This window comes from Coregonus lavaretus, assembly GCF_964263955.1.
Source record: "Coregonus lavaretus genome assembly, chromosome: 33".
Classification (NCBI taxonomy): Eukaryota; Metazoa; Chordata; class Actinopteri; order Salmoniformes; family Salmonidae; genus Coregonus; species Coregonus lavaretus.
The window spans coordinates 23,178,797-23,205,243 of NC_140020.1; the positions used below are offsets into that span (position 1 = coordinate 23,178,797).

At 41.2% G+C, this 26,447-nt stretch overlaps 1 protein-coding gene across 1 annotated transcript; it reads left to right on the forward strand.

Annotated features, from left to right (window-relative positions):
- Window positions 1-1,893: 1,893 nt before the first annotated feature.
- On the forward strand, window positions 1,894-26,447 carry LOC311108199 (ankyrin repeat and SOCS box protein 2-like; the record flags this gene model as incomplete). Its single annotated transcript, XM_084150820.1, has 9 exons — window positions 1,894-2,189; window positions 9,692-9,861; window positions 10,705-10,860; window positions 12,976-13,221; window positions 13,379-13,550; window positions 17,054-17,101; window positions 25,011-25,584; window positions 25,942-26,095; window positions 26,320-26,447. 9 exons carry the CDS (start codon window positions 1,894-1,896, stop codon window positions 26,445-26,447), a joined length of 1,944 nt encoding a protein of 647 aa, XP_084006946.1.

The following is a 26,447-nucleotide window of genomic DNA, read 5'->3' on the forward strand; positions in this document are numbered from 1 at the left end:
CACCTACAGGACTCAGACCATGAGAAACAAGAATCTCTGGTCTGACGAAACCAAGATTGAACTCTTTGGCCTGAATGCCAAGCGTCAAGTCTGGAAGAAACCTGGAACCATCCCTACGGTGAAGCATGGTGGTGGCAGCATCATGCTGGGGGGATGTTTTTCAGTGGCAGGGACTGGGAGACTAGTCAGGATCGAGGGAAAGATGAACGGAGCAAAGTACAGAGAGGTCTTTAATGAAAACCTGCTCCATAGCACTCAGGACCTCAGACTAGGGCGAGGGTTCACCTTCCAGCAGGACAACGACCCTAAGCACACAGCCAATACAACGCAGGAGTGGCTTCGGGACAAGTCTCTCAACGTCCTTGAGTGACCCAGCCAGAACCCGATCTAACATCTCTGGAGACCTGCAAATAGCTGTGCAGCGACGCTCCCCATCCAACCTGACAGAGCTTGAGAGGATCTGTAGAGAAGAATGGGAGAAACTCCCAGAATACAGGTGTGCGAAGCTTGTAGCATCATACCCAAGAAGAATCGAGGCTGTAATCGCTGCCAAAGGTGCTTCAACAAAGTACTGAGTAAAGTGTCTGAATACTTATGTAAATGTAATATTTCCGTTTCTTTATACATTTGCTAAAATTTCAAAAAAATAGTTTTTGCTTTGTCATTATGGGGTATTGTGTGTTGATTGGGGGGGGGGGGGGGACAATGTAATTTTAGAATAAGGCTATAACGTAACAAAATGTGAAAAAAGTCAAGGGGTCTGAATACTTTCCGAATACACTGTACAGTATTGTACAGAAACTCATAGAATTGCGTTGGTGTCACAAGCCTTGTGTCACAAGCAAAGTGCAGTCTATGCTGCAGGTGCTCAAGCAGTCATTAATTAAACCACCTCATCCTGCCAATGACATTGGTGTGCAGCTTTGCCTACTAAACACCTTAAGCAACAGGGCCAATAAACATTGAGTCATGACCCACCTGTCTATGGTATCTAGACTTCATTCAGTCCTACAAGTTCTGACCTTAAAGTCCAAGTTTTAAGGTTAAAGGGTTGTGTTTTCTGCTTATACAGCACTGAATGTTTTCTAAAGGGGTAAACATCTGTTTTTGACGTACTCTAGTTACAGCAGTGCAATAAAGGTGTATGCTTACTGAGGTACATTAATACCTTCCATTGCAATGTTCAAGCAGTGACTTTACTCCCAGCACACACATGCGACTTATTCTTAAAACTGCATCTCCCTGTGAGGGGAGTCTACACGGTAGGAGTACGTTTTTACAGTACTCAAAACCATTCTATAATTTGATGACCGTGGAGCTGCTGCGTAAATGCTGCATTGCAGTTTCAATTGAATCAATCCCATAGTCTCTGGCTACGTCCCATTTATTTGTCATTCCTCAAGTGTCCACTTGTTCACTTCCCTTCACTGATTTGAAAGGAAATGACTGGCGTAAAGAAATATGGTGGAAACTCCCTCTAGCCAATGCCTCCATCAATCCAATGCTTTTAAATGTGTGGGAAGTAGTGAACGAGTGTACACTTCAGGAGAAAGAAGATATTGGGACGCACCCCATGTAAAATGTGGCCATCCCAGGACAACATTTCATATTGATATCCCTACCCTGTAAGCAGGATGGACAGGTTAGCCAGCAATCCATGCTTTAGTTGTATTTACCTGGCCAAGTTTTTTTTGCAATATCCCATTTTCGCATGTCCAAGTCATCTTAAATTAATTAAACTACACAATCAAAACAAATGTCATTTTGTAATTTGAGAAAAATATCCTTTTGACTTGGTGTAGGTGCTTAAGAATGGGTCTCTCAAGATCCAACATGGTGGACATAATACGTACCTGATACACTGCATGCCCTCTTTTTCTCTCCAGATCCAACATGGCAGTTGCCAGCATGGCCATGCCTGGCTCCACAGCTGGCCCCATGCTGGGTTTTGATGACTACAGTCTGTACAGCAACCTATCAGATGATGAGCTGATGCAGCTTGCTATCGAACGCAGCCTCTGTGAGACCCACAATGCCACTGCACCGGGTGAAGCCAGCAACATCCCCACAGCTCTAGGCAGAAGAACAGTCCAGTATATGACAAATCCACCCCCAACCAGGCTGAACCCACCAAATCCACCAAGGCAGGAACCAAGCCATAGGCCGCCTACTGCCAACCCAACTGACGCGTATGTGCCAGCTGAAAAGCGCCTTCATTGTTTTTCATTATCCACTTGGGTCATTGTGAAAGTATGAAAAAAATTTATGCACTCACTAACTGTAAGTCGCTCTGGATAAGAGTGTCTGCTAAATGACTAAAATGTAAATTTGGACACCCTTTACATTGTTGTAGGCTACAGATAGTTACATGCACTTCTAATTTCTTGACATAATGACATGTTATTTGCAGATGTATGCATGAGAGTGACTGTTTTCTTAAATAAATGACTTAACGTGACTAAACTATTGACCTGCTAATATTGTTAGCCGGCAAACCAAGAGGCCCCTAGTATCGGTTGTTGACATACGACACCTCGTTAACATGCTGGCCTCATTGCTTCCCGCTGGGCCACGTGCAAAACACCTGTCCTATTGCATCTCATGGCACTGGCCTCTTACCCAACAGGCATTTTAGGAATAGATCCAAGTAGCACAGTCTGAAGTTCACATGCCACCATGGAGGAAAATAGCAACACTGACGAAAACAAATCTTCGTGCAGAGTTGGACGTACTGTTACAGGCTCTAAAAAGTGATCTATGTCACGTTACGGTCTTGGCAGGACAATTTCTGGATTGTGTGTGCAACTTGGCGTTCTAACATATCCTAGCGAAATTAAAAAATATATATAGTAATTGTGCCCTCCAATTGTACATGTTGTATATTAACATACTATACACGTCTAATGCCTACCCCTTAGAAAAGCATTCAGAGGAACACTTGAAGGGAGATATGAACCAGAATTGTGATATGGAACAGGTATTTTAGATGTAATACAGAGCAATGAGAATTGATTAAGGAAGCAAACATTTCACTTTTGAAGAAACACACATTATCTATTGAGCTTAGGGTCCTCCATATTAGTTTAGTTAATTTAATGTACACATTTGCAGCAGTCAGCTGTATTACTGTCAACTGACTATACAGTGCCAATCATAAGTATTCACCCCCCTTGGATTTTTGCACATTTTGTTGCGTTACAAAGTAGGATTGAAATTGATTTAATTGTGATTTGTTTTGAGGGGGGGTTATTGATATACCCAATACTCATTTTTATATACACTGAACAAAAATATGAACGCAACATGTAAAGTGTTGGTCCCATGTTTCATGAGCTGAAATAAAAAAAATACAGAAATGTTCCATACGCACAAAAAGCTTATTTCTCTAAAATGTTGTGCACAAATTTGTTTACGTCCCTGTTATTTCTCCTTTGCCAAGATAATCCATCCACCTGAAAGGTGTGGCATATCAAGAAGCTCATTAAACAGCATGATCATTACACAGGCGCACCTTGTGCTGGGGACAATAAAAGGCCACTTTAAAATGTGCAGTTTTGTCACACAACACAATGTCACAGATGTCTCAAGTTTTGAGGGAGCGTGCAATTGGACTGCTGACTACAGGAATGTCCGCCAGGGCCTGGCTGGGTGGGCCTGGCTGCCAAGTGGGTGGGCCTATGGCCTCCCGGGCCTCCCCATTGCTGCACCCCTGCCCAGTCGTGATTAGGGCCTAATTTATTTATTTCAATTGACTGATTTCCTTATGAACTGTAACTCAGTAAAATATTAGAATTTGTTGCATATTTTTGTTCAGTATAGTTGTTTTAGTTAGTTTAGGAGTCAAATGTGGCTTAACAAATCACATGATAAGTTACATTTCACTCTGTGTGAAAAAATAGGGGTTAACATGATTTTTGAATGACTACCCCTTCCTCTGTCCAGACTGTTCCCCATGCATACAACATCTGTACAGTCCCTCAGTCAAGTAGTGAATTTCAAGCACAAATTCAACGACAAAGACTAGAGAGCTTTTTGAAAGCTTCACAAAGAATGGCAGTGATTGGTAGATGGGTAACAATAACAAATCAGACACTGAATATATCTTTAACCAAGGTCAAGTTAGTAAGACTGTGGATGATGTATCAAACCACCCAGACACAACAAAAATACAGTTATCCTTCTGAACTGAGCTGCAGGACAGGAAGGAAACTGCCCAGGGAGGTCACCATGAGGCCAATAGTGATTTTTAAACAGTTCAATGGCTATGATGGGAGAACTGAGGATGGATCAACAACAGTCTAATTGCTCCACAATAATGACCTAAATGACAGAGTGATTTAACTCATTGTTTTATTCAAAAAAAAAAATGCAATTTTCAGCCATTAATGGCCTTCATCAGAACAATGACACAAACTGAATGGACAAGAACATATACTGTAGGTCATGGGGAAGACTCTTACCTAGCTACTTTATAATGTCTTACCTATAACCTACAGGTAACTGCCAAAATAAAGGAAACACCAACATAAATTGTCTTAATTGGGCGTTGGGCCACCACGAGTCAGAACAGTTTCAATGCACCTTGGTATAGATTCTGTTGGAGGGATGTGACACCAATCTTCCACTAGAAATTCCATAATTTTGTGTTTTGTTGATGGTGGTGGAAAACGCAGTCTCAGTTGCCGCTCCAGAATCTCCCAGAAGTGTTCAATTCATCCTCAAAAGGTTCTACAGCTGCACCGTTGAAAGCATCTTGACTGGCTGCATCACCACTTGGTACTGCAACTGCAAGGCAGCCGACCAGAAGGCGCTAGCAACAGAAGGTGGTGAGTACGGCCCAGCACATCACTGGGGCCAAGCTCCCTGCCATCCAGGCCCCCAAAAATGTCCAAGACTCCAGCCACCCAAGCCAGAGTCTGTTCTCTCTGCTACCGCACGGCAAGCGGTACCAGTGCACTGGGTCTGGAACCAACAGGACCCTGAACAGCTTCTACCCCCAAGCCATAAGACTGTTAAATAGCTTATCAAATTGCTATATGGACTATATGCATTGACCCTTTTTTGCACAAACTCTCTTGCACTGACTCTATGCGCGCACACACACTGGACTCTACCCACACACTCACACATACTTACACTGACATCCCAACACACATACACACTTACTACATATGCCCACACGCACACACATGCACCCCCCCCCCCCCACACACACACACACACATTCACACTCACCACATATGCTGCTGCTACTGCCTTATCTATCCTGATACCTAGTCACTTTACCCTATATGTAGATAGCTACCACAATTACTTCATACCCCTGCACATCGACTCGGTACTGGTACTCCCTGTATACAGCACCTTCGGATAGTATTCAGACCCGTTGACTTTCACCACATTTTGTTACGTTACAGCCTTATTCTCAAATAGATTCAATTGATTTTTTCCTCATCAATCTTTACACAGTACCCCATAAGACAAAGCAAAAACAGGTATTTATATATTTTTGCAAATGTATAAAAAATTAAAAACCCAAAATATTACATTTACATCAGTACTTTGTTGAAACACCTTTGGCAGTGATTACAGCATCGAGTCTACTTTGGCATGATGCTACAAGCTTGGCACACCTGTATTTGGGGAGTTTCTCCCATTCTTCTCTGCAGATTCTCTCAAGCTCTCTCAGGTTGGATGGGGAGCGTTGCTGCACAGCTATTTTCAGGTCTCTCCAGAGATGTTTGATCGGTTTCAAGTCCAGATTCTAGCTGGGCCACTCAAGGACATTCAGATACTTGTCCCAAAGCCACTCCTGGGTTGTCTTGGCTGTGTGCTTAGGGTCGTTGTCCTGTTGGAAGGTGAACCTTCACCCCAGTCTGAGGTCCTGAGCACTCTGGAGCAGGTTTTCATCAAGGATATCTCTGTACTTTGCTCCATTCATCTTTGTGTGGATCCTGACTAATCTCCCAGTCCCTGCCGCTGAAAAACATCCCCCCAGCATGATGCTGCCACCACCATGCTTCACCGTAGGGATGGTGCCAGGTTTCCCCCAGACGTGTTGCTTGGCATTCAGACCAAAGAGTTCAATCTTGGTTTCATCAGACCAGAGAATCTTGTTTCTCGTGGTCTGAGTCCTTTAGGTGCCTTTTGGCAAACTCCAAGCGGGCTGTCGTGCCTTTTACTGAGGTGTGGCTTCCGTCTGGCCACTCTACCATAAAGGCCTGATTGGTGGAGTGCTGCAGATATGTTTGTCCTTCTGGAAGGTTCTCCATTCTCCACAGAGGAACTCTAGAGCTCTGTCAGTGTCCATCGGCTTCTTGTTTACCTCCCTGACCAAGGCCCTTCTCCCCTGATTGCTCAGTTTGGCAAGGCAGCCAGCTCTAGGAAGAGTCTTGGTGGTTCCAAACTTCTTCCATTTAGGAATGATGGAGGCCACTGTGTTCTTGGGGACCTTCAATGCTGCAGACATTTTTTGGGACCCTTTCCCAGATCTGTGCCTCGACACAATCCTTTCTCAGAGTTGTAAGGACAATTCCTTCGACCTCATGGTTTGGTTTATGCAAAAAAACAAATTTTGATAAAAATTAAAACAGTTTACGTTCAAATGGCTATCCTGTGAAGTAGTGATGCGCGACATATGCCTAGTTTCCTGAAACGAGTCACATATAGACAGGTGTGCCTTTCCAAATCATGTCCAATCAATTGAATTTACCACAGGTGGACTCTAATCAAGTTGTAGAAACATCTCAAGGATGATCAATGGAAACAAGATGCAACTGAGCTCAATTTCGAGTCTCATAGCAAGGGGTCTGAATACTTATGTAAATAAGGTATTTCTGATTAATTTAAAAAAAATAGATTTGCAAACATTTCTAAAAACCTGTTTTCGCTTTGTCAATTTATTTATTTTTATTTAACCTTTATTTAACCAGGTAAGCCAGTTGAGAACAAGTTCTTATTTACAAATGCAACCTGACCAAGATAAAGCAAAGCAGTGTGATAAAAACAACACAGAGTTACATATGGGGTAAAACGAAACAAAGTCAAAAAATACAACAGAAAATATATATACAGTGTGTGCAAATGTAGCAAGTTATGGAGGTAAGGCAATAAATAGGCTATAGTGCAAAATAATTACAATTAGTATTAACACTGGAATGATAGATGTGCAAGAGATGATGTGCAAATAGAGATACTGGGGTGCAAATGAGCAAAATAAATAACAATATAGGGATGAGGTAGTTGGGCGGGCTAATTTCAGATGGGCTGTGTACAGGTGCAGTGATCGGTAAGGTGCTTTGACAACTGATGCTTAAAGTTAGTGAGGGAGATAAGAGTCTCCAGCTTCAGAGATTTTTGCAATTCGTTCCAGTAATTGGCAGCAGAGAACTGGAAGGAATGGCGGCCAAAGGAGGTGTTGGCTTTGGGGATGACCAGTGAGATATACCTGCTGGAGCGCATACTACGGGTGGGTGTTGCTATGGTGACCAATGAGCTAAGATAAGGCGGGGATTTGCCTAGCAGTGATTTATAGATGGCCTGGAGCCAGTGGGTTTGACGACGAACATGTAATGAGGACCAGCCAACAAGAGCGTACAGGTCACAGTGGTGGGTAGTGTATGGGGCTTTGGAGACAAAACGGATGGCACTGTGATAGACTACATCCAATTTGCTGAGTAGAGTGTTGGAGGCTATTTTGTAAATGACATCACCGAAGTCAAGGATCGGTAGGATAGTCAGTTTTACGAGGGCATGTTTGGCAGCATGAGTGAAGGAGGCTTTGTTGTGAAATAGGAAGCCGATTCTGGATTTAACTTTGGATTTGAGATTCTTAATGTGATTCTGGACGGAGAGTTTACAGTCTAACCAGACACCTAGGTATTTGTAGTTGTCCACATACTCTAGGTCAGACCCGTCGAGTAGTGATTCTAGTCGGTGGGCAGGTGCCAGCAGTGTTTGATTGAAGAGCATGCATTTAGTTTTACTACTGTTTAAGACCAGTTGGAGGCTACTGAAGGAGTGTTGTATGGCATTGAAGCTCGTTTGGAGGTTTTTTAACACAGTGTCCAATGAAGGGCCAGATGTATACAAAATGGTGTCGTCTGCGTAGAGGTGGATCTGAGAGTCACCAGCAGCAAGAGCGACATCATTGAAATACACAGAGAATAGAGTCGGCCCAAGAATTGAACCCTGTGGCACCCCCATAGAGACTGCCATAGGTCCAGACAACAGGCCCTCCGATTTGACACATTGAACTCTATCTGAGAAGTAGTTGGTGAACCAGGCGAGGCAGTCATTTGAGAAACAATTTTGGCGGCTAGTTTTAGAAAGAAAGGGTCCAGATTGTCTAGCCCAGCTGATTTGTAGGGGTCCAGATTGTGCAGCTCTTTAGAACATCAGCTGTCTGAATTTGTGTGAAGGAGAAGCGTGGTGGTGGGGGGTGGGGGGGGGGGTAATTTGACATAATATGAGTCAATTGGAGGTGTACCTGTGGATGCATTTCAAGTCCTACCTTCAAACTCAGTGCCTCTTTGCTTGACATCCATGGGAAAATCAAAAGAAATCAGCCAAGACCTCAGAAAAGTGCAACTGCATATAGGGACAAAGATCATACTTTTTGGAGAAATGTCCTCTGGTCTGATGAAACAAAAATATAATTGTTTGGCCATAATGACCATCGTTATGTTTGGAGGAAAAAGGGTGATGCTTGCAAGCCGAAGAACACCATCCCAACCGTGAAGCATGGGGGTGGCAGCATCATGCTGTGGGGGTGCTTTGCTGCAGGAGGGACTGGTGCACTTCACAAAATAGATGGAGTCATGAGGAAGGAAAATTATGTGGATATATTGAAGTAACATCTCAAGACATCAGTCAGGAAGTTAAAGCTTGGTCGCAAATGGGTCTTCCAAATGGACAATGACCCCAAGCATGCTTCCAAAGTTGTGGCAAAATGGCTTAAGGACAACAAAGTCAAGGTACTGGAGTGGCCATCACAAAGCCCTTATAGAACATGTGTGTGCAGAACTGAAAAAGCATGTGCAAGCAAGGAGGCCTACAACCTGATTCATTTACACCAGCTCTGTCAGGAGGAATGGGCCAAAATTCACCCAACTTATTGTGGGAAGCTTGTGGAAGGCTACCCGACACGTTTGACCCAAGTTAAACAATTTAAAGGCAATGCTACCAAATACTAATTGAGTGTATGTAAACTTCTGACCCACTGGGAATGTGATGAAATAAATAAAAGCTGAAATAAATCATTCTCTCTACTATTATTCTGACATTTCACATTCTTAAAATAAAGTGATGCTCCTAACTGACCTAAAACAGGGCATTAAATGTCAGAAATTGTGAAAAACTGAGTTGAAATGTATTTGGCTAAGATGTAAACTTCCGACTTCAACTGTATAAACACACAGTGTATATATAGTTTAGTCCCCCATATGTGGTGGATGGAGGTGGGTTCAAAATAATAACGATGATGTTGATGATGATAATTAATAAAGAACTGCACTATTTTTATCTCATTATTTTAACTACAACACTATTTTCACATACTGTATATAGACACTAGTATGGTGCTGGAGATAATGAATATGAGGTCAAGGGGTATGAATACTTTCTGAAGGCATTGTATGTGGACTAAGAGAAAAAGGGTAAGTGTATGATAGTGGTTATGTTTGCCTATTAGGGAGGAGGACACTATCGTGAAAGCCATCCTGAATGGTGATGTGACTACGGTACGAGCTATGGTTAAAGACACCGGGAATAACATACTGCGGCCTGACAAGTATGGATGGATTCCGCTGCACGAGGCTGCATATTATGGCCAAGACCAGTGTGTCAGGGTTCTTCTTGGGGGTAAGTGCAATTCAAAACTCCATAGATGTACACAGTGATGTAGTCATTGGATCATTGTTGTTGTCCTTTTTGGTGAGACTAGTATCACTTTATTTTACAGTCTCATTTCAGCTGGTACTTACCTGCTATTTAACAATGGACATTCTTCTGGGCTCACGTCAAATAATTGAACATTTTAACACAATAGAAGTCCATACCAAATAGTACACCCATTTTAGCCCTAAAAGCGGCAACATATTTTTTTGCTTAAAAGCACCAAAAGGGGTCGTTTTGACCCCAAATTGGTATTAATTGCAAAGAAACACTGTCTGTCAAGCATTAACACTTGTCATTTATTAACCTGTTGTAACACAAGTAAATACCTATATATTTTCAGGGTATGGAGATCTACAACTGTGCCAAATGTTGTGCTTTTACAACAAATTTACTATTGAGCCCACATTTTCAGCTTAGCTGTGCACCATTAATAATACCAAACTAGCAACCTTTCGGTTACTGGCCCAACGCTCTAACCGCTACGCTACCTGCCGCCCCTCATCAGTATACAAAATAAATATACTTTTTAATTCCTCCATATTAACACAGAAATCATGAGAAATTATATTTTTTTGTCTGTAACTAGTTGGTTGGCAAAGTTCAATTTCAGAAGCATAAAAAAAAGGGTTTCAAAATTATGTTATTCTAAATTTACCCCTGTGGGCGCTTTTAGGGTTAACATTTAATTACCATGTATTTTACAGTTTTATCAAGTAAACTAAATAGCTGATTTTAAAATACAGTATAAAATAAAGTAAAAACCTAGTCTCATGTTTGTCTCCCGTGTTCTTCTTTCCACTTTTCAAGCTCAACCTGGTATGATTAACAAGTGCGACCTGAAAGGCCAGACTGCTCTCATCTTGGCGGTGGGCAGGGAAAAGGTGGCCTGTGTAGAGGCACTTCTGGAGAAAGGGGCAGACACAGAACTCGCCACCAAGGAGAGAGAGACCCCCCTCTACAAAGGTAACAAATTTGCCTTAAAGACCTACTAAGACCTACAGTGAGGGAAAAAAGTATTTGATCCCCTGCTGATTTTGTACGTTTGCCCACTGACAAAGAAATGATCAGTCTACAATTTTAATGGTAGGTTTATTTGAACAGTGAGAGACAGAATAATAACAACAAAAATCCAGAAAAACGCATGTTATGTTATAACATAATATAACATATAATGTTATAAATTGATTTACATTTTAATGAGGGAAATAAGTATTTGACCCCCACTCAATCTGAAAGATTTCTGGTTCCCTGGTGTCTTTTATACAGGTAACGAGCTGAGATTAGGAGCACATTCTTAAAGGGAGTGCTCCTAATCTCAGTTTGTTACCTGTATAAAAGACACCTGTCCACAGAAGTATTTAATCAATCAGATTCCAAACTCTCCACCATGGCCAAGACCAAAGAGCTCTCCAAGGATGTCAGGGACAAGATTGTAGACCTACACAAGGTTGGAATGGGCAACAAGACCATCGCCAAGCAGCTTGGTGAGAAGATGACAAGAGTTGGTGCGATTATTGGCAAATGGAAGAAACTCTCTCGGCCTGGGGCTCCATGCAAGATCTCACCTTGTGGAGTTGCATTGATCATGAGAACGGTGAGTAATCAGCCCAGAACTACACGGGAGGATCTTGTCAATGATCTCAAGGCAGCTGGGACCATAGTCACCAAGAAAACAATTGGTAACACACTACGCCATGAAGGACTGAAATCCTGCAGCGCCCGCAAGGTCCCCCTGCTTAAGAAAACACTTATACAGGGCCGTCTGAAGTTGCCAATGAACATCTGAATGATTCAGAGGAGAACTGGGTGAAAGTGTTGTGGTCAGATGAGACCAAAAATCGAGCTCTTTGGCATCAACTCAACTCGCCGTGTTTGGAGGAGGAATGCTGCCTATGACCTCAAGAACACCATCCCCACCATCAAACATGGAGGTGGAAACATTATGCTTTGGGGGTGTTTTTCTGCTAAGGGGACAGGACAACTTCACTGCATCAAAGGGACGATGGACAGGGCCATGTACCCTCAAATATTGGGTGAGAACCTCCTTCCCTCAGCCAGGGTATTGAAAATGGGTCGTGGATGGGTATTCCAGCATGACAATGACCCAAAACACACGGCCAAGGCAACAAAGGAGTGGCTCAAGAAGCAGCACATTAAGGTCCTGGAGTGGCCTAGCCAGTCTCCAGACCTTGATCCCATAGAAAATCTGTGGAGGGAGCTGAAGGTTCGAGTTGCCAAACATCAGCCTCGAAACCTTAATGACTTGGAGAAGATCTGCAAAGAGGAGTGGGACAAAATCCCTCCTGAGATTTGTGCAAACCTGGTGGCCAACTACAAGAAACGTCTGACCTCTGTGATTGCCAACAAGGGTTTTGTCACCAAGTACTAAGTCATGTTTTGCAGAGGGGTCAAATACTTATTTCCCTCATTAAAATGCAAATCAATATATAACATTTTTGACATGCGTTTTTCTGGATTTTTTTTTTGTTATTCTGTCTCTCACTGTTCAGATAAACCTACCATTAAAATTATAGACTGATCATGTCTTTGTCAGTGGGCAAACGTACAAAATCAGCAGGGGATCAAATACTTTTTTCCCTCACTGTATATCTGCCAACGTCATTGTTATTATTCTTTTATTCTAAGCGTAGTAAGTCATAGACTACTTGACTGATAGTAAAATAACTTGTTGAGCAGCAACACCGTGAGAAAACCTTGGCTGAAAAACTTGCCGTTGGGCTTGCTGGGCTGCAAATCTGAAAGAAAATTACTGGTATAAGAAACATGGTGGTGGAAAATCCCTCCAGACCATGCCTACACCGATCTAATCTTTTTACATTTGTGGGGTTTACTAGTGAACAAGTGCACACTTCCCGAGAAAGGAGAGGTGATTGGGAGACATACAACTACACCCAAAATCTGCCATTACAGATTCACTCTCCCAGTACCTGCAAGCTGTCTTGAGTACCCTGGGAATAACCCCAAACCCTTGTTTAGGAAACACTTTCTACCATGACTAACAAAGGTTGGGAAATCTTCCATTTATCCCGTCTGTCAATCTTTGACCGTATTCCACAGCTTGTGAAAGGGAGAATGCTGAGATTGTGGCCATTCTTCTGAATCACGGTGCTGTGGTGAATAAACACTGCATCCAGGGCTGGACGGCTTTCCAGGAGGCTGTGAGCCGCAACAGCGTGGAGATCTGTGAGATGTTGGTCCAGGCTGGGGCTAAGCTCAGCCCAACCAACATGTACGGTATCACACCCCTGTTTACTGCAGCCCAGAGTGGATGCGTGGAAACACTTAAATTTCTCATTAAACACGGTACGATTTTATCTGGAAAAGCAGGTGAATTCTGTAGGCCAAATGGATTACACTTAATTGAGACAGTCCACAGACCACATAGAGCTGTTATGGAGCTCTAACCATGGATCTTTGGTTGACGTTTGTTACTGTATGTTACACTGAATATATGTTGTAGGTGCTGATATCAACAGCGAGGCAAGCGATGGGGCCACAGCTCTGTATGAGGCAGCTAAGAATGGCCATGAGGACATTGTGAAGCTTCTTCTTTCTCAGAATGCTGATGCCAACAAAGCGGGCAAGAAAGGACTTCTGCCACTACATATCGCTGCCCAACGAGGAACTGATGGGTAGGCGCAATTAGCTTAAATTACCTTAAAATATGGGAAGACATCCCCGCACAGTACCCTTAAAGGGATAGTTCGCCCAAATTACAAAATTACATATTGGTTTCTTTACCGCGTGAGCAGTCTGTGTGACAAGGTATGACAGCAATCCATGCTTTGTTTACCTGGCCACTGTTTCAAAATGCTAACTTTTTTTGCATTTGTGGCACAAATCCAAGACAAGGCAATGCTACTGATTATTAGCATTTTTTGCACTTCAAGTCCAAATCAGCTCAATGAAGTTACTTATAGATGATTTTTAAATGCTGTATGTCTCATTATATGAGATGCATAGTGCCTTCAGAAAGTATTCATACCCCTTGACTTATTCCACATTTTGTGTGTTAAAGCCTGAATTAAAAATTTATTATATATATATATATATATATATATATATATATATATATATATATATATATATATATACAGGGGGGGAAAAAAGTATTTAGTCAGCCACCAATTGTGCATGTTCTCCCACTTAAAAAGATGAGAGAGGCCTGTAATTTTCATCATAGGTACACGTCAACTATGACAGACAAATTGAGAAAAAAAATCCTGAAAATCACATTGTAGGATTTTTAATGAATTTATTTGCAAATTATGGTGGAAAATAAGTATTTGGTCACCTACAAACAAGCAAGATTTCTGGCTCTCACAGACCTGTAACTTCTTCTTTAAGAGGCTCCTCTGTCCTCCACTCGTTACCTGTATTAATGGCACCTGTTTGAACTTGTTATCAGTATAAAAGACACCTGTCCACAACCTCAAACAGTCACACTCCAAACTCCACTATGGCCAAGACCAAATAGCTGTCAAAGGACACCAGAAACAAAATTGTAGACCTGCACCAGGCTGGGAAGACTGAATCTGCAATAGGTAAGCAGCTTGGTTTGAAGAAATCAACTGTGGGAGCAATTATTAGGAAATGGAAGACATACAAGACCACTGATAATCTCCCTTGATCTGGGGCTCCACGCAAGATCTCACCCCCTGGGGTCAAAATTATCACAAGAATGGTGAGCAAAAATCCCAGAACCACACGGGGGGACCTAGTGAATGGCCTGCAGAGAGCTGGGACCAAAGTAACAAAGCCTACCATCAGTAACACACTACACCACAAGGGATTCAAATCCTGCAGTGCCAGACATGTCCCCCTGCTTAAGCCAGTACATGTCCAGGCCCGTCTGAAGTTTGCTAAGACTGCATTTGGATGATCCAGAAGAGGATTGGGAGAATGTCATATGGTCAGATGAAACCAAAATAGAACTTTTTGGTAAAAACTCAACTCGTCGTGTTTGGAGGACAAAGAATGCTGAGTTGCATCCAAAGAACACCATACTTACTGTGAAGCATGGGGGTGGAAACATCATGCTTTGGGGCTGTTTTTCTGCAAAGGGACCAGGACGACTGATCCGTGTAAAGGAAAGAATGAATGGGGCCATGTATCGTGAGATTTTGAGTGAAAACCTCCTTCCATCAGCAAGGGCATTGAAGATGAAACGTGGCTGGGTCTTTCAGCATGACAATGATCCCAAACACACCGCCCGGGCAACGAAGGAGTGGCTTCGTAAGAAGCATTTCAAGGTCCTGGAGTGGCCTAGCCAGTCTCCAGATCTCAACCCCATAGAAAATCTTTGGAGGGAGTTGAAAGTCTGTGTTGCCCAGCGACAGCCCCAAAACATCACTGCTCTAGAGGAGATCTGCATGGAGGAATGGGCCAAAATACCAGCCACAGTGTGTGAAAACCTTGTGAAGACTTACAGAAAACGTTTGACCTGTGTCATTGCCAACAAAGGGTATATAACAAAGTATTGAGAAACTTTTGTTATTGACCAAATACTTATTTTCCACCATAATTTGCAAATAAATTCATAAAAAATCCTACAATGTGATTTTCTGGATTTTTTTTTCTCATTTTGTCTGTCATAGTTGACGTGTACCTATGATGAAATTTACAGGCCTCTCTCATCTTTTTAAGTGGGAGAACATGCACAATTGGTGGCTGACTAAATACTTTTTTTCCCCACTGTATATCTCACCCATCTACACGCAATACCCCATAATGAAAAAGTGAAAACATGTTTTTCGATTTTTTTGCAAATGTATTGAAAATGAAATACAAAAATATATAATTTACATAATTATTCACACCTCTGAGTCAATACTTTTTTTTCAATGGGATTCAAGTCTGGGCTTTGGTTGGGACACTCAAGGACTTTCACATTCTTGTTCTGAAGCCATTCCGGCGTTGCTTTGGCAGTATGCTTGGGGTCTTGTCCTGTTGGAACGTAAATCTTCGACCCAGTCGATGGTCATTTGCACTCTGAAACAGGTTCTCATCAAGGATTTTCCTGTATTTGGCTCCATTCATTGTTCCCTCTATCCTCAGTCTCCCAGTCCCTGCCACTGAAAAGCTTCCCCATAGCATGATGCTGACACCACCATGCTTCACGGTAGGGATGGTTTTAGATGGGTGATTAGCTGTGCCTGGTTTTCCCAAGACATAACGCTTTGCATTCAGGCCAAAGAGTTCAATTTTTGCCTTATGCTCTCTCTTTCACGTGCCTTTTTGCAAATTCCAGGCTTGCTGTCATGTGCCTTTTTCTCAGAAGTGGCTTCCATCTGGCCACTCTCCCATAAAGTCCAGATTGGGGAAGTGCTGTAGAGACCGTTGTCCTTCTAGCAGGTTCTCCCATCTCAGCCAAGGAACTCTGTAGTTCTGTCAGAGTGGTCATTAGGTTCTCGTCACCTCCCTGACCAAGGTCCTTCTTGCCCGGTTGCTCAGTTTGGTCGGACGGCCAGCTCTAGGCAGAGTCTGGGTAGTTCCATATATTTTCAATATCTCAATGTTGGAGACCACTGTGCTCTTGGAAACTTTCAACATTCTAGAAATTGTTTAAACCCTTCCCCAGATACATGCCTCGTGACAATTCTATCTCGGAGATCTACAGACAGTTCCTTGGACTTGGTATAGTTTGTGCTCTGGCATGCACTGTCAACTGTGGGACCTTATATAGACATGTGTGTTTCTTTCTAAATCATGTCCAAACAATTGAATTGGCCACAGATGGACTCCTATCAAGTTGTAGTGAAATCTCAAGCATGATCAAAGGAAATTGGATGCCCCTGAGCTCAATTTGGAGTGTCATAGCAACGCGTGTGAATAGTTATGCAAATTAGATATTTATGTATTTTATTTTCAATACATTTCTAAAAACATGTTTTCACTTTGTCATTATTGGGTATTGGGTGTAGCTGGGTGAGAGGTAAAAAAAAACAATTTGATCCCTTTTGAATTCAGGGTTCAACAAAGGAAGTCAATGGGTATGTAGACTTTTACAAATAGCCTACACCAGAGATAGCCAAATGATTATAATTATGTTGCTTACCCCTGGCCTACATATTATTATTATTATTATTATTATTATTATGTATATTATTATCATACATTGTTGTATTGTTTCCAGAAAAACCCTGCTGACCTATGACATCTACAATTATGACAAGTCAGTTAAGTAAGTGCCTATGTCTGTCTGGAGTTGCCAATGAAGTTGTGGTAGATAAGCGCTCCTTTAACATGTGACTTTAACCCAAGCTTTGCTCAGTAGAAGACGTATTTGACAGTTATTAAAACGTTATCTCTGGAATGTTTTTTGGTCCTCTGTAATATTGTTGTATATTAATATTTTTATGTTTTCTGTAACCATTGCTTTGTTTATGCAGGTTTATTTTGTGTTTGCTTTTTAATGTGTTGTCATTGTCAGTAAATGTAATCATTCACACTCAATCCATTGAGTGGAATGCTATCCATGATGTTCATCCCCATGTGTTCAATGTGTGTGGTATGTTAAACAACACAATTATCTAAGCTTTTAGCATTATAGCAAGCTGTCCGTTTACAGTATCAGAGGAAACCTGCTCACACAAGGTGAATTGGATGTTGGAAAACAGCTCCAAAGCTGATAAATCGATTCACCACCTGGTCCCAAAAATGTTTTGGGCCATGAATGGCTACCTCAACATGCAATCTTTCATGGGGGTCAAAGGTCATACATGTATGCATTTTGGGGTATATTGAGCCAAAATGGACAGTATTGGGATATGCTCTATTATCACATGGTACCCAGATGATAACTACACTAAATCTCACACAGAACAAGATTTTGTCTGCAATCAGACCCAGTAGCCTATTTTCAAGATGGCCACCATTAATTTCAATGGGGAGGAACTGCATTGATTTTGCATGGTCCTAACTGAATAAAAAAATTAGTGTAATAAGATCATAATGAGTGCACCAATCTTTACAGTGATACCTAGCTATTGTACACATTTTCCAATATGGCCACCAACCGGCTCCATTGGTTTTAATTGGATTGGTCTGACATTGACACAACTCTTTCAAAAATAGGTAGAATATGCCTAATGATATTTAAAGGTTTGCAAAATATATAATCTTTGTAAAATATTAGCAACATTTTTCAAAAAATGTGCCAGAAACACAATGTATAAATCATATAACTGTTTTTGGTCAGTATTTGAATCCCTAATTTCTGTATTTTATTTTCAAACAATTAAAAATGTGTCTATAATATTCCTAAAGGGATCTTTCACTGGTTTGTAGTGATTATGATAAACAATATTATGCCATATTGTTAAATATAAAATATATGTCTTGAATCCTGTCATAATCACTGCATTCCAACATAACATTCTAACAAACTGTCTGATGGGAATCAACTTACATAGCTGGTGAAATATTAAAGCCTTAGGTTTACAGCCTTCATAGATAGTGTCTAGTTACACTATTTATGAAAAAATAGTATATTGTAATATAGGGCCTACTGAAAAATGTATTGGTTAGTGGCTGCTGAGGGTTGTCGAGGGCATAAGCAATGGTCTAATTGCTAAAAGGCTGGATTTTTTTCGAATTACTAATTGCATTATTTCTATAAAACATGTCAACCAGCCACTGAACTAATGGCTACAAAATGATTAGGTAACATATTTCATAAAATAACTTGTAAGGTTAGAGAGCATACTTTTAAGATCATGATGGTCAGGCACAGAAACTATAATAATCACCAATGTTCCTTTTAGAGATAATGAGTTGTTTACCTAAATCTTTGTGTTAACTTGCTGGGACAACTCAACAAATGACTGAGCACACCTTTCATCTCAGCATGTTGAGTATTTCTATGCAACAGACTATTACAGGTGGCAACTATAAAACCAATACACTACCAGATTTGAATATCTTGGACTTGTATTATTTCCCAGTATGACCAATTTCCCTAAAACAAATATATAGTTCTGCTATTTATAACATTGTTGTTTGAATGAGTCAGTCTAGTTTATTCATCTGGAAAATTTACCAAATCCCATGGTTTTTCAGATGAGATCCACCCAATTGAATGTTCCATTGTTGTTTGATAGTCATTTTCAATGAGCATGTGAACATTCCAACTTGTCTCAACATTCATTTGTCAGCCTGTGAACATTATATTGCATAGACTCCCTACAACAAGATATATAAAGGTGTGGAAAACATAGAAAGCAACATTTTTGGAGAGGGTATCAGATATCAATTTGATCAGGGGCTTGTGGGGAACAATTTACCATCAAACCTTTGCCTCACTAAAGTGGACACATTTTTCCACTGACACATGGACTATAACTTCCAAACCAGCAAAATGGAAAGATGTTACATTCCAAATATTTAGCAAAATATAATGTTTTAAAAGTGCAAACAACTCGAGTTTTTTGCTATGCAAGATGCGATCTTGCCCATAGAAATATAATTAATCATTCTATGTGATCTTGCCACAGATAACCATTCTGATTGGTTACTGATGATGCAATTCAAGTTCTGGAGGATACGTTCAGCTAACCTCGGTCCAATGCTGTGATTTCACTGCTGGTGTCCATTCTTTCTTTTGAATAGACTTCAAGTGCAAAAATGCATGAAAATGCAAAGCCTTTGTCAAATACATTGGGCAGAAGTGAATGAATCTATAAATATGAATATATATACTGAACAAAAATATAAATGCAACATGCAACAATTTCAAAGATTTTACTGAGTTACAGTTCATATGAGGAAATCAGTCAATTTAAATAAATTCATTAGGCCTTAATCTATGGATTTCACATGACTGGGAAAGCACCCCCACAGCATGATATTGCCACCCCCGTGCTTCACAGTTGGGATGGTGTAGGAGCAGTGGCTTCTTCCTTGCTGAGCGGCCTTTCAGTTTATGTCGATTTAGGACTCGTTTTACTGTGGATATAGATACTTTTGTACCTATTTCCTCCAGCATCTTCACAGGGTCCTTTGCTGTTGTTCTGGGATTGATTTGCACTTTTTGCACCAAAGTACGTTCATCTCTAGGGGACAGAACACATCTCCTTCCTGAGCGGTATGACGGCTGTGTGGTCCCATGGTGTTTATACTTGCATACTATTGTTTGTACAGATGAATGTGGTACCTTCATGCATTTGGAAATTGCTCCCAAGGATGAACCAGACTTGTGGAGGTCTACAATATTGTTTCTGAGGTCTTGGCTGATTTATTTTGATTTTCCCATGATGTCAAGCATTGAGGCACTGAGTTTGAAGGTAGGCCTTGAAATACATCCACAGGTACACCTCCAATTGACTCAAATGATGTCAATTAGCCTATCAGAAGCTTCTAAAGCCATGACATCATTTTCTGGAATTTTCCAAGCTGTTTAAAGGCACAGTCAACTTAGTGTATGTAAACTTCTGACCCACTGGAATTGTGATACAGTGAATTATAAGTGAAATAATCTTTCTGTAAACAATTGTTGGAAAAATGACTTGTGTCAAACATAAAGTAGATGTCCTAACCGACTTGCCAAAACTATAGTTTGTTAACAAGAAATTTGTGGAGTGGTTGAAAAACGAGTTTTAATGACTCCAACCTAATTGTATGTAAACTTCAGACTTCAACTGTAATATAATAAATAGTCTTAAGGGCTGATAATGTTGCAGCTGCTCTTGTGGTGATACTGATGATTTGTTGACTCCATTCGTGGGAACCGCTCATGTCATGGCCATCTATGTAATCATGGGCTTGAACAAGGTGAGCAAATTGCTTATATGGCTTACACTACCGTTCAAAAGTTAGAAATGTCCTTGTTTTCGAAAGTAAATCAATTTTTTTGTCCATTAAAATAAAATCACATTGATCAGAAATACAGTGTAGACATTGTTAATGTTGTATATGGCTATTGTAGCTGGAAACGGCTGATTTTTCTTATGGAATATCTACATAGGCGTACAGAGGCCCATTATCAGCAACCATCAGTCCTGTGTTCCAATGGCACGTTGTGTTTGTCATTAGAAACCCCTTTTGCAAATATGTTAGCACAGCTGATCCATGTTGTGCTGATTTAAAGAAGCAATAAAACTGGCCTTCTTGAGACTAATTGATTATCTGGAGCATCATCAATTGTGGATTCGATTACAGAATCAAAATGGCCAGAAACAAAAAACTTTATTCTGAAACTCATCAGTCTATTCTTGTTCTGAGAAATTAAGGCTATTCCATGCGAGAAATTGCCAAGAAACTGAAGATCTCGTACAACGCTGTGTGCTACTCCCTTCACAGAACAGCACAAACTGGCTCTAACCAGAATAGAAAGAGGAGTGGGAGGCCCCGGTGCACAACTGAGCAAGAGGACAAATACATTAGAGTGTCTAGTTTGAGAAACAGACACCTCACAGGTCCTCAACTGGCAGCTTCATTAAATAGTACCTGCAAAACACCAGTCTCAACATCAACAGTGAAGAGGCTACTCCGGGATGCTGACATTCTAGGCTTGTTGCAAAGAAAGTTGCAAAGAAAAAGCCATATCTCATCCTGCCCATCATAATCTTTTCTTTTTATTGGCCTGTCTGAGATATAGCTCACCCAAATAATCTATACAGTGGGGGAAAAAAGTATTTAGTCAGCCAACAATTGTGCATGTTCTCCCACTTAAAAAGATGAGAGAGGCCTGTAATTTTCATCATAGGTACACGTCAACTATGACAGACAAAATTAGAATTTTCTTTCTCCAGAAAATATATTTATATATATTATATTTTTAGTCATTTAGCAGACGCTCTTATCCAGAGCGACTTACATTAGCAATTAGGGTTAAGTGCCTTGCTCAAGGGCACATCGACAGATTTTTCACCTAGTCGGCTCGGGGATTAGAACCAGCGACCTTTCGGTTACTGGCACAACGCTCTTAACCACTAAGCTACCTGCCGCCCAAAATCACATTGTCTGATTTTTTATGAATTTATTTGCAAATTATGGTGGAAAATAAGTATTTGGTCAATAACAAAAGTTCCTCAATACTTTGTTATATACCCTTTGTTGGCAATGACACAGGTCAAATGTTTTCTGTAAGTCTTCACAAGGTTTTCACACACTGTTGCTGGTATTTTGGCCCATTCCTCCATGCAGATCTCCTCTAGAGCAGTGATGTTTTGGGGCTGTCGCTGGGCAACACGGACTTTCAACTCCCTCCAAAGATTTTCTATGGGGTTGAGATCTGGAGACTGGCTAGGCCACTCCAGGACCTTGAAATGCTTCTTACGAAGCCACTCCTTCGTTGCCCGGGCGGTGTGTTTGGGATCATTGTCATGCTGAAAGACCCATCCACGTTTCATCTTCAATGCCCTTGCTGATGGAAGGAGGTTTTCACTCAAAATCTCACGATACATGGCCCCATTCATTCTTTCCTTTACACGGAAAAACAGCCCCAAAGCATGATGTTTCCACCCCCATGCTTCACAGTAGGTATGGTGTTCTTTGGATGCAACTCAGCATTCTTTGTCCTCCAAACATGACGAGTTGAGTTTTTACCAAAAAGTTATATTTTGGTTTCATCTGACCATATGACATTCTCCCAATCCTCTTCTGGATCATCCAAATGCACTCTAGCAAACTTCAGACGGGCCTGGACATGTACTGGCTTAAGCAGGGGGACACGTCTGGCACTGCAGGATTTGAGTCCCTGGCTGCGTAGTGTGTTACTGATGGTAGGCTTTGTTACTTTGGTCCCAGCTCTCTGCAGGTCATTCACTAGGTCCCCCCGTGTGGTTCTGGGATTTTTGCTCACCGTTCTTGTGATCATTTTGTCCCCACGGGGTGAGATCTTGCGTGGAGCCCCAGATCGAGGGAGATTATCAGTGGTCTTGTATGTCTTCCATTTCCTAATAATTGCTCCCACAGTTGATTTCTTCAAACCAAGCTGCTTACCTATTGCAGATTCAGTCTTCCCAGCCTGGTGCAGGTCTACAATTTTGTTTCTGGTGTCCTTTGACAGCTCTTTGGTCTTGGCCATAGTGGAGTTTGGAGTGTGACTGTTTGAGGTTGTGGACAGGTGTCTTTTATACTGATAAAAAGTTCAAACAGGTGCCATTAATACAGGTAACGAGTGGAGGACAGAGGAGCCTCTTAAAGAAGAAGTTACAGGTCTGTGAGAGCCAGAAATCTTGCTTGTTTGTAGGTGACCAAATACTAATTTTCCACCATAATTTGCAAATAAATTCATAAAAAGTCCTACAATGTGATTTTCTGGATTTTTTTCCCTCAATTTGTCTGTCATAGTTGACGCGTACCTATGATGAAAATTACAGGCCTCTCTCATCTTTTAAGTGGGAGAACTTGCACAATTGGTGGCTGACTAAATACTTTTGTGACTTTGTTAAGCATCACAATCAATTTGAGATACTTTTAGATAATTTGTACATGATGCGTGAAAAATCATAATATCGGTCCCATGACTTCAATGGGATTTGTGCCACAAATGCTAAAACCTGTCATAGCTTGTCCATAGACTGCTTACAGAGTAAGGAAACCAATATGTAATTTTTATCCCTTTAAAGCAGTAATGTGTGAGTTATAGATCTGTCATTCTTATTGAAAGCAAGTCTATGAAGCGGTAGATATGTACTATTTGTGCTATTTCTATGCTTTCCCTTATTATGTTTAATTTTTGTACACCAGCTTCAAACAGCTGAAAATTATTATTTTTTGGTTATGGAGAATATATTCCACAGCGGTTTAGATGCTACAACGATTATCTACACTATACTTGCTTTATTTCTCACGTGTTAGAATTTTAGCAACCAGGAAATGTTGGAGGGATTTCTGCATAGTGCATCTTTAATTGTTGACCATGTAACGCTAGTGCTTAAAATAATCATAACAAATCTTATTGTGGACTAAAAGTCAGAATCACTCCAAATATGGTCTTTGGAATCATCACAATAGTCCCTAAAGAGTTTCAGAACATAACATTGATGCATTCAAAGATGACCACACTATACCGGTAGATGCACTTACATTAATATGCTACAATATGCTAAAAACACTTCATTCTTATTGCCATGAACAATAGGACCAAATGACACCATTTGGAATGTAGGCCCATGGTACATTTCTTAACTTAGTTTGAAAAAAGCTAAGGGATTGGTAAAAAGATGGCTGAGTTATTGACAAATCAAAAATCAGATTTTACGTGTCCATTTAAACCCCTGTAAAACACAGTGGCTTATCAACTTGAAACTTGTCATCGCTATCATGCATGTCCCTAAGATTAACCACACAATTTGGTATTGTTATCTTAAAAACCAGAAAACTATTAACAACTCATTTGCATATGTAACACTAATGCTCAAAATCATCTGCATTCATCTTCTCCTCATGAACCATACTTCAGATTCACTCCAGATTTTGTATTTAGACTCATTACATCAGTCTTTAATGGTTTTGAGAAAAAATTGTTGCTGCATTCAAATATGGCCGCATTGTACCTATAGACTCAGTGAAGTAGCCTCTAATGAATTTGAGAAAGGTAACCAACCTACAGCACTTGACTAAACTTAACTTGCGTCATCCTTGTTGTATTGCAAGATAAACATGGTAATGCTTTCACTGACTGCACATAAAGGAAGATTGTTTCTACTTGATAGTGCTTGCTTTGTTTTCCAACTGATCTTGTGTCCTTTCTGTCATCCTGTGAGGATTGTGCTCTCCCCCCTTCCCTCTATCCTTTACACTACCCTACCTGCTAGTTTCTGTTTCCGACTCCACCGACTTCCCTCTCACTTGCACCTTCCACCAGGAGTCTGCACCTCAACTGGAAGAAACAGAAGTTAGAAAGGGATTCTCAACCAATGATAATGCTGAAGTAATCATTCAGTTTGTAGAGTACACAATGCAAAATTCCGGTTGGAGGATTCCCGCAATCAGGAGGGTAATAACCAGGGAGGGAATTCTCCATCTGGGAATACTCCAACTGGGATTTCTGAAAAACGTGGACGTTTTGGGGGAATTTTTCAACCCTACCCCCTGATCCTCAACTCTGGGCACCCATTAATTTCCCATGTGGTTTTCTATTTCAGTATCGTGTTGTTGCTGATCAAAGCCACCAGTAAGTCCAGAGTGAATCGCAGTGGCATCAGTCCCCTCCACCTGGCCGCCGAGTGCAACAGGGACGAAGTCCTGGAGGTCCTAATTGAGGCCGGCTACGATGTTGACGCCATACTGTCGGAGGACCACTCCAAGATGTACGAGGATCATCGCAGCACAACACTATACTTTGCCGTCGCCAACGGCAACGTGGAAGCGACCACCATGCTTCTAGAAGCTGGCGCCAACCCCAACCTAGACACCTTCAACACGCTACTGGTGGCTGTGAGGCAGGGTAGTATCGAATTGGTCACTTTGCTGGTGGAGCACGGGGCCAACGTTAACGCATACGTCCCCACTCACCCCACCTCATTCCCGGCCACTGTCATGTTCAGTATGAAGTACCTGTCCATGCTGAAGTATTTGATGGACAATGGCTGTGATGCCCACTCCTGTTTTAGTTGCACTTACGGCAGTGGTCCACATCCACCCATTAAGGAGACCTCTGAGAGGGATTACTTGCGCTACAATAACGATACACGAAGGAATACCAGGGAACCTGTTCAGGTAAACAAAATAAGAGTTAAATATTTAGTATGTGCATGAGTAATATATTCAGATACACTGTAAATATAATGGTGAATCCTATATATTGAGTTCCCACTTTACAAAAAGTGTTAAATTATAAATGTACATGGGAGTTAAATAGGCTGGTATAGTTATTATACTACATAGTAGTTCCAATTATACCACAGTCAGGTATAACAGCTGTAAGTACTATGTAACAATGTTTACCTACACTGTAATCTCCTATGTAACTGTCATGCTGTCATGTTATCACAGGTATTTGGGACATTTTCTTGTGGGGACTTAAAAATACAATATACCATAGCCTACCATTGCTTAATGTGTTTCCATCATTAGTTCTGTGAGATCATCTCAACTCAGGCAATAAACCGCTGGGCAGGACCCATCATAGACGTACTCCTGGATTATGTTGGCCATGTGAAACTCTGCTCTAGACTTACTGAACACCTAGATAGCTTCGAGGACTGGGAAGTCATCAAGGAGAAAGCAAGTGAGTGTCCCCGGACTTGCAAACAAACACACACATACATACCCATACTGTACACACACACAGACACACCTACACATACACTCTTAGAATTTTTTTTAGAACCTTTAAGAGTTTTTCGGCTGTAGGAGAACCCTTAGAATAACCATTTTTGGTTCCAGGTAGAACCCTTTTGGGTTCCATGTAGAGCGTCACATATTACCGTATCTGTTACCATTGTCTTCCAGCGCCACCGCGTCCACTGATGCAGCTGTGTAGGCTGAAGATCCGGCAGCAGGTTGGAATCCACAGACTGAGGTGCATCAACAAACTGCCCCTCCCTCCACGAGTAATCAAGTACCTTAACCACGAATAG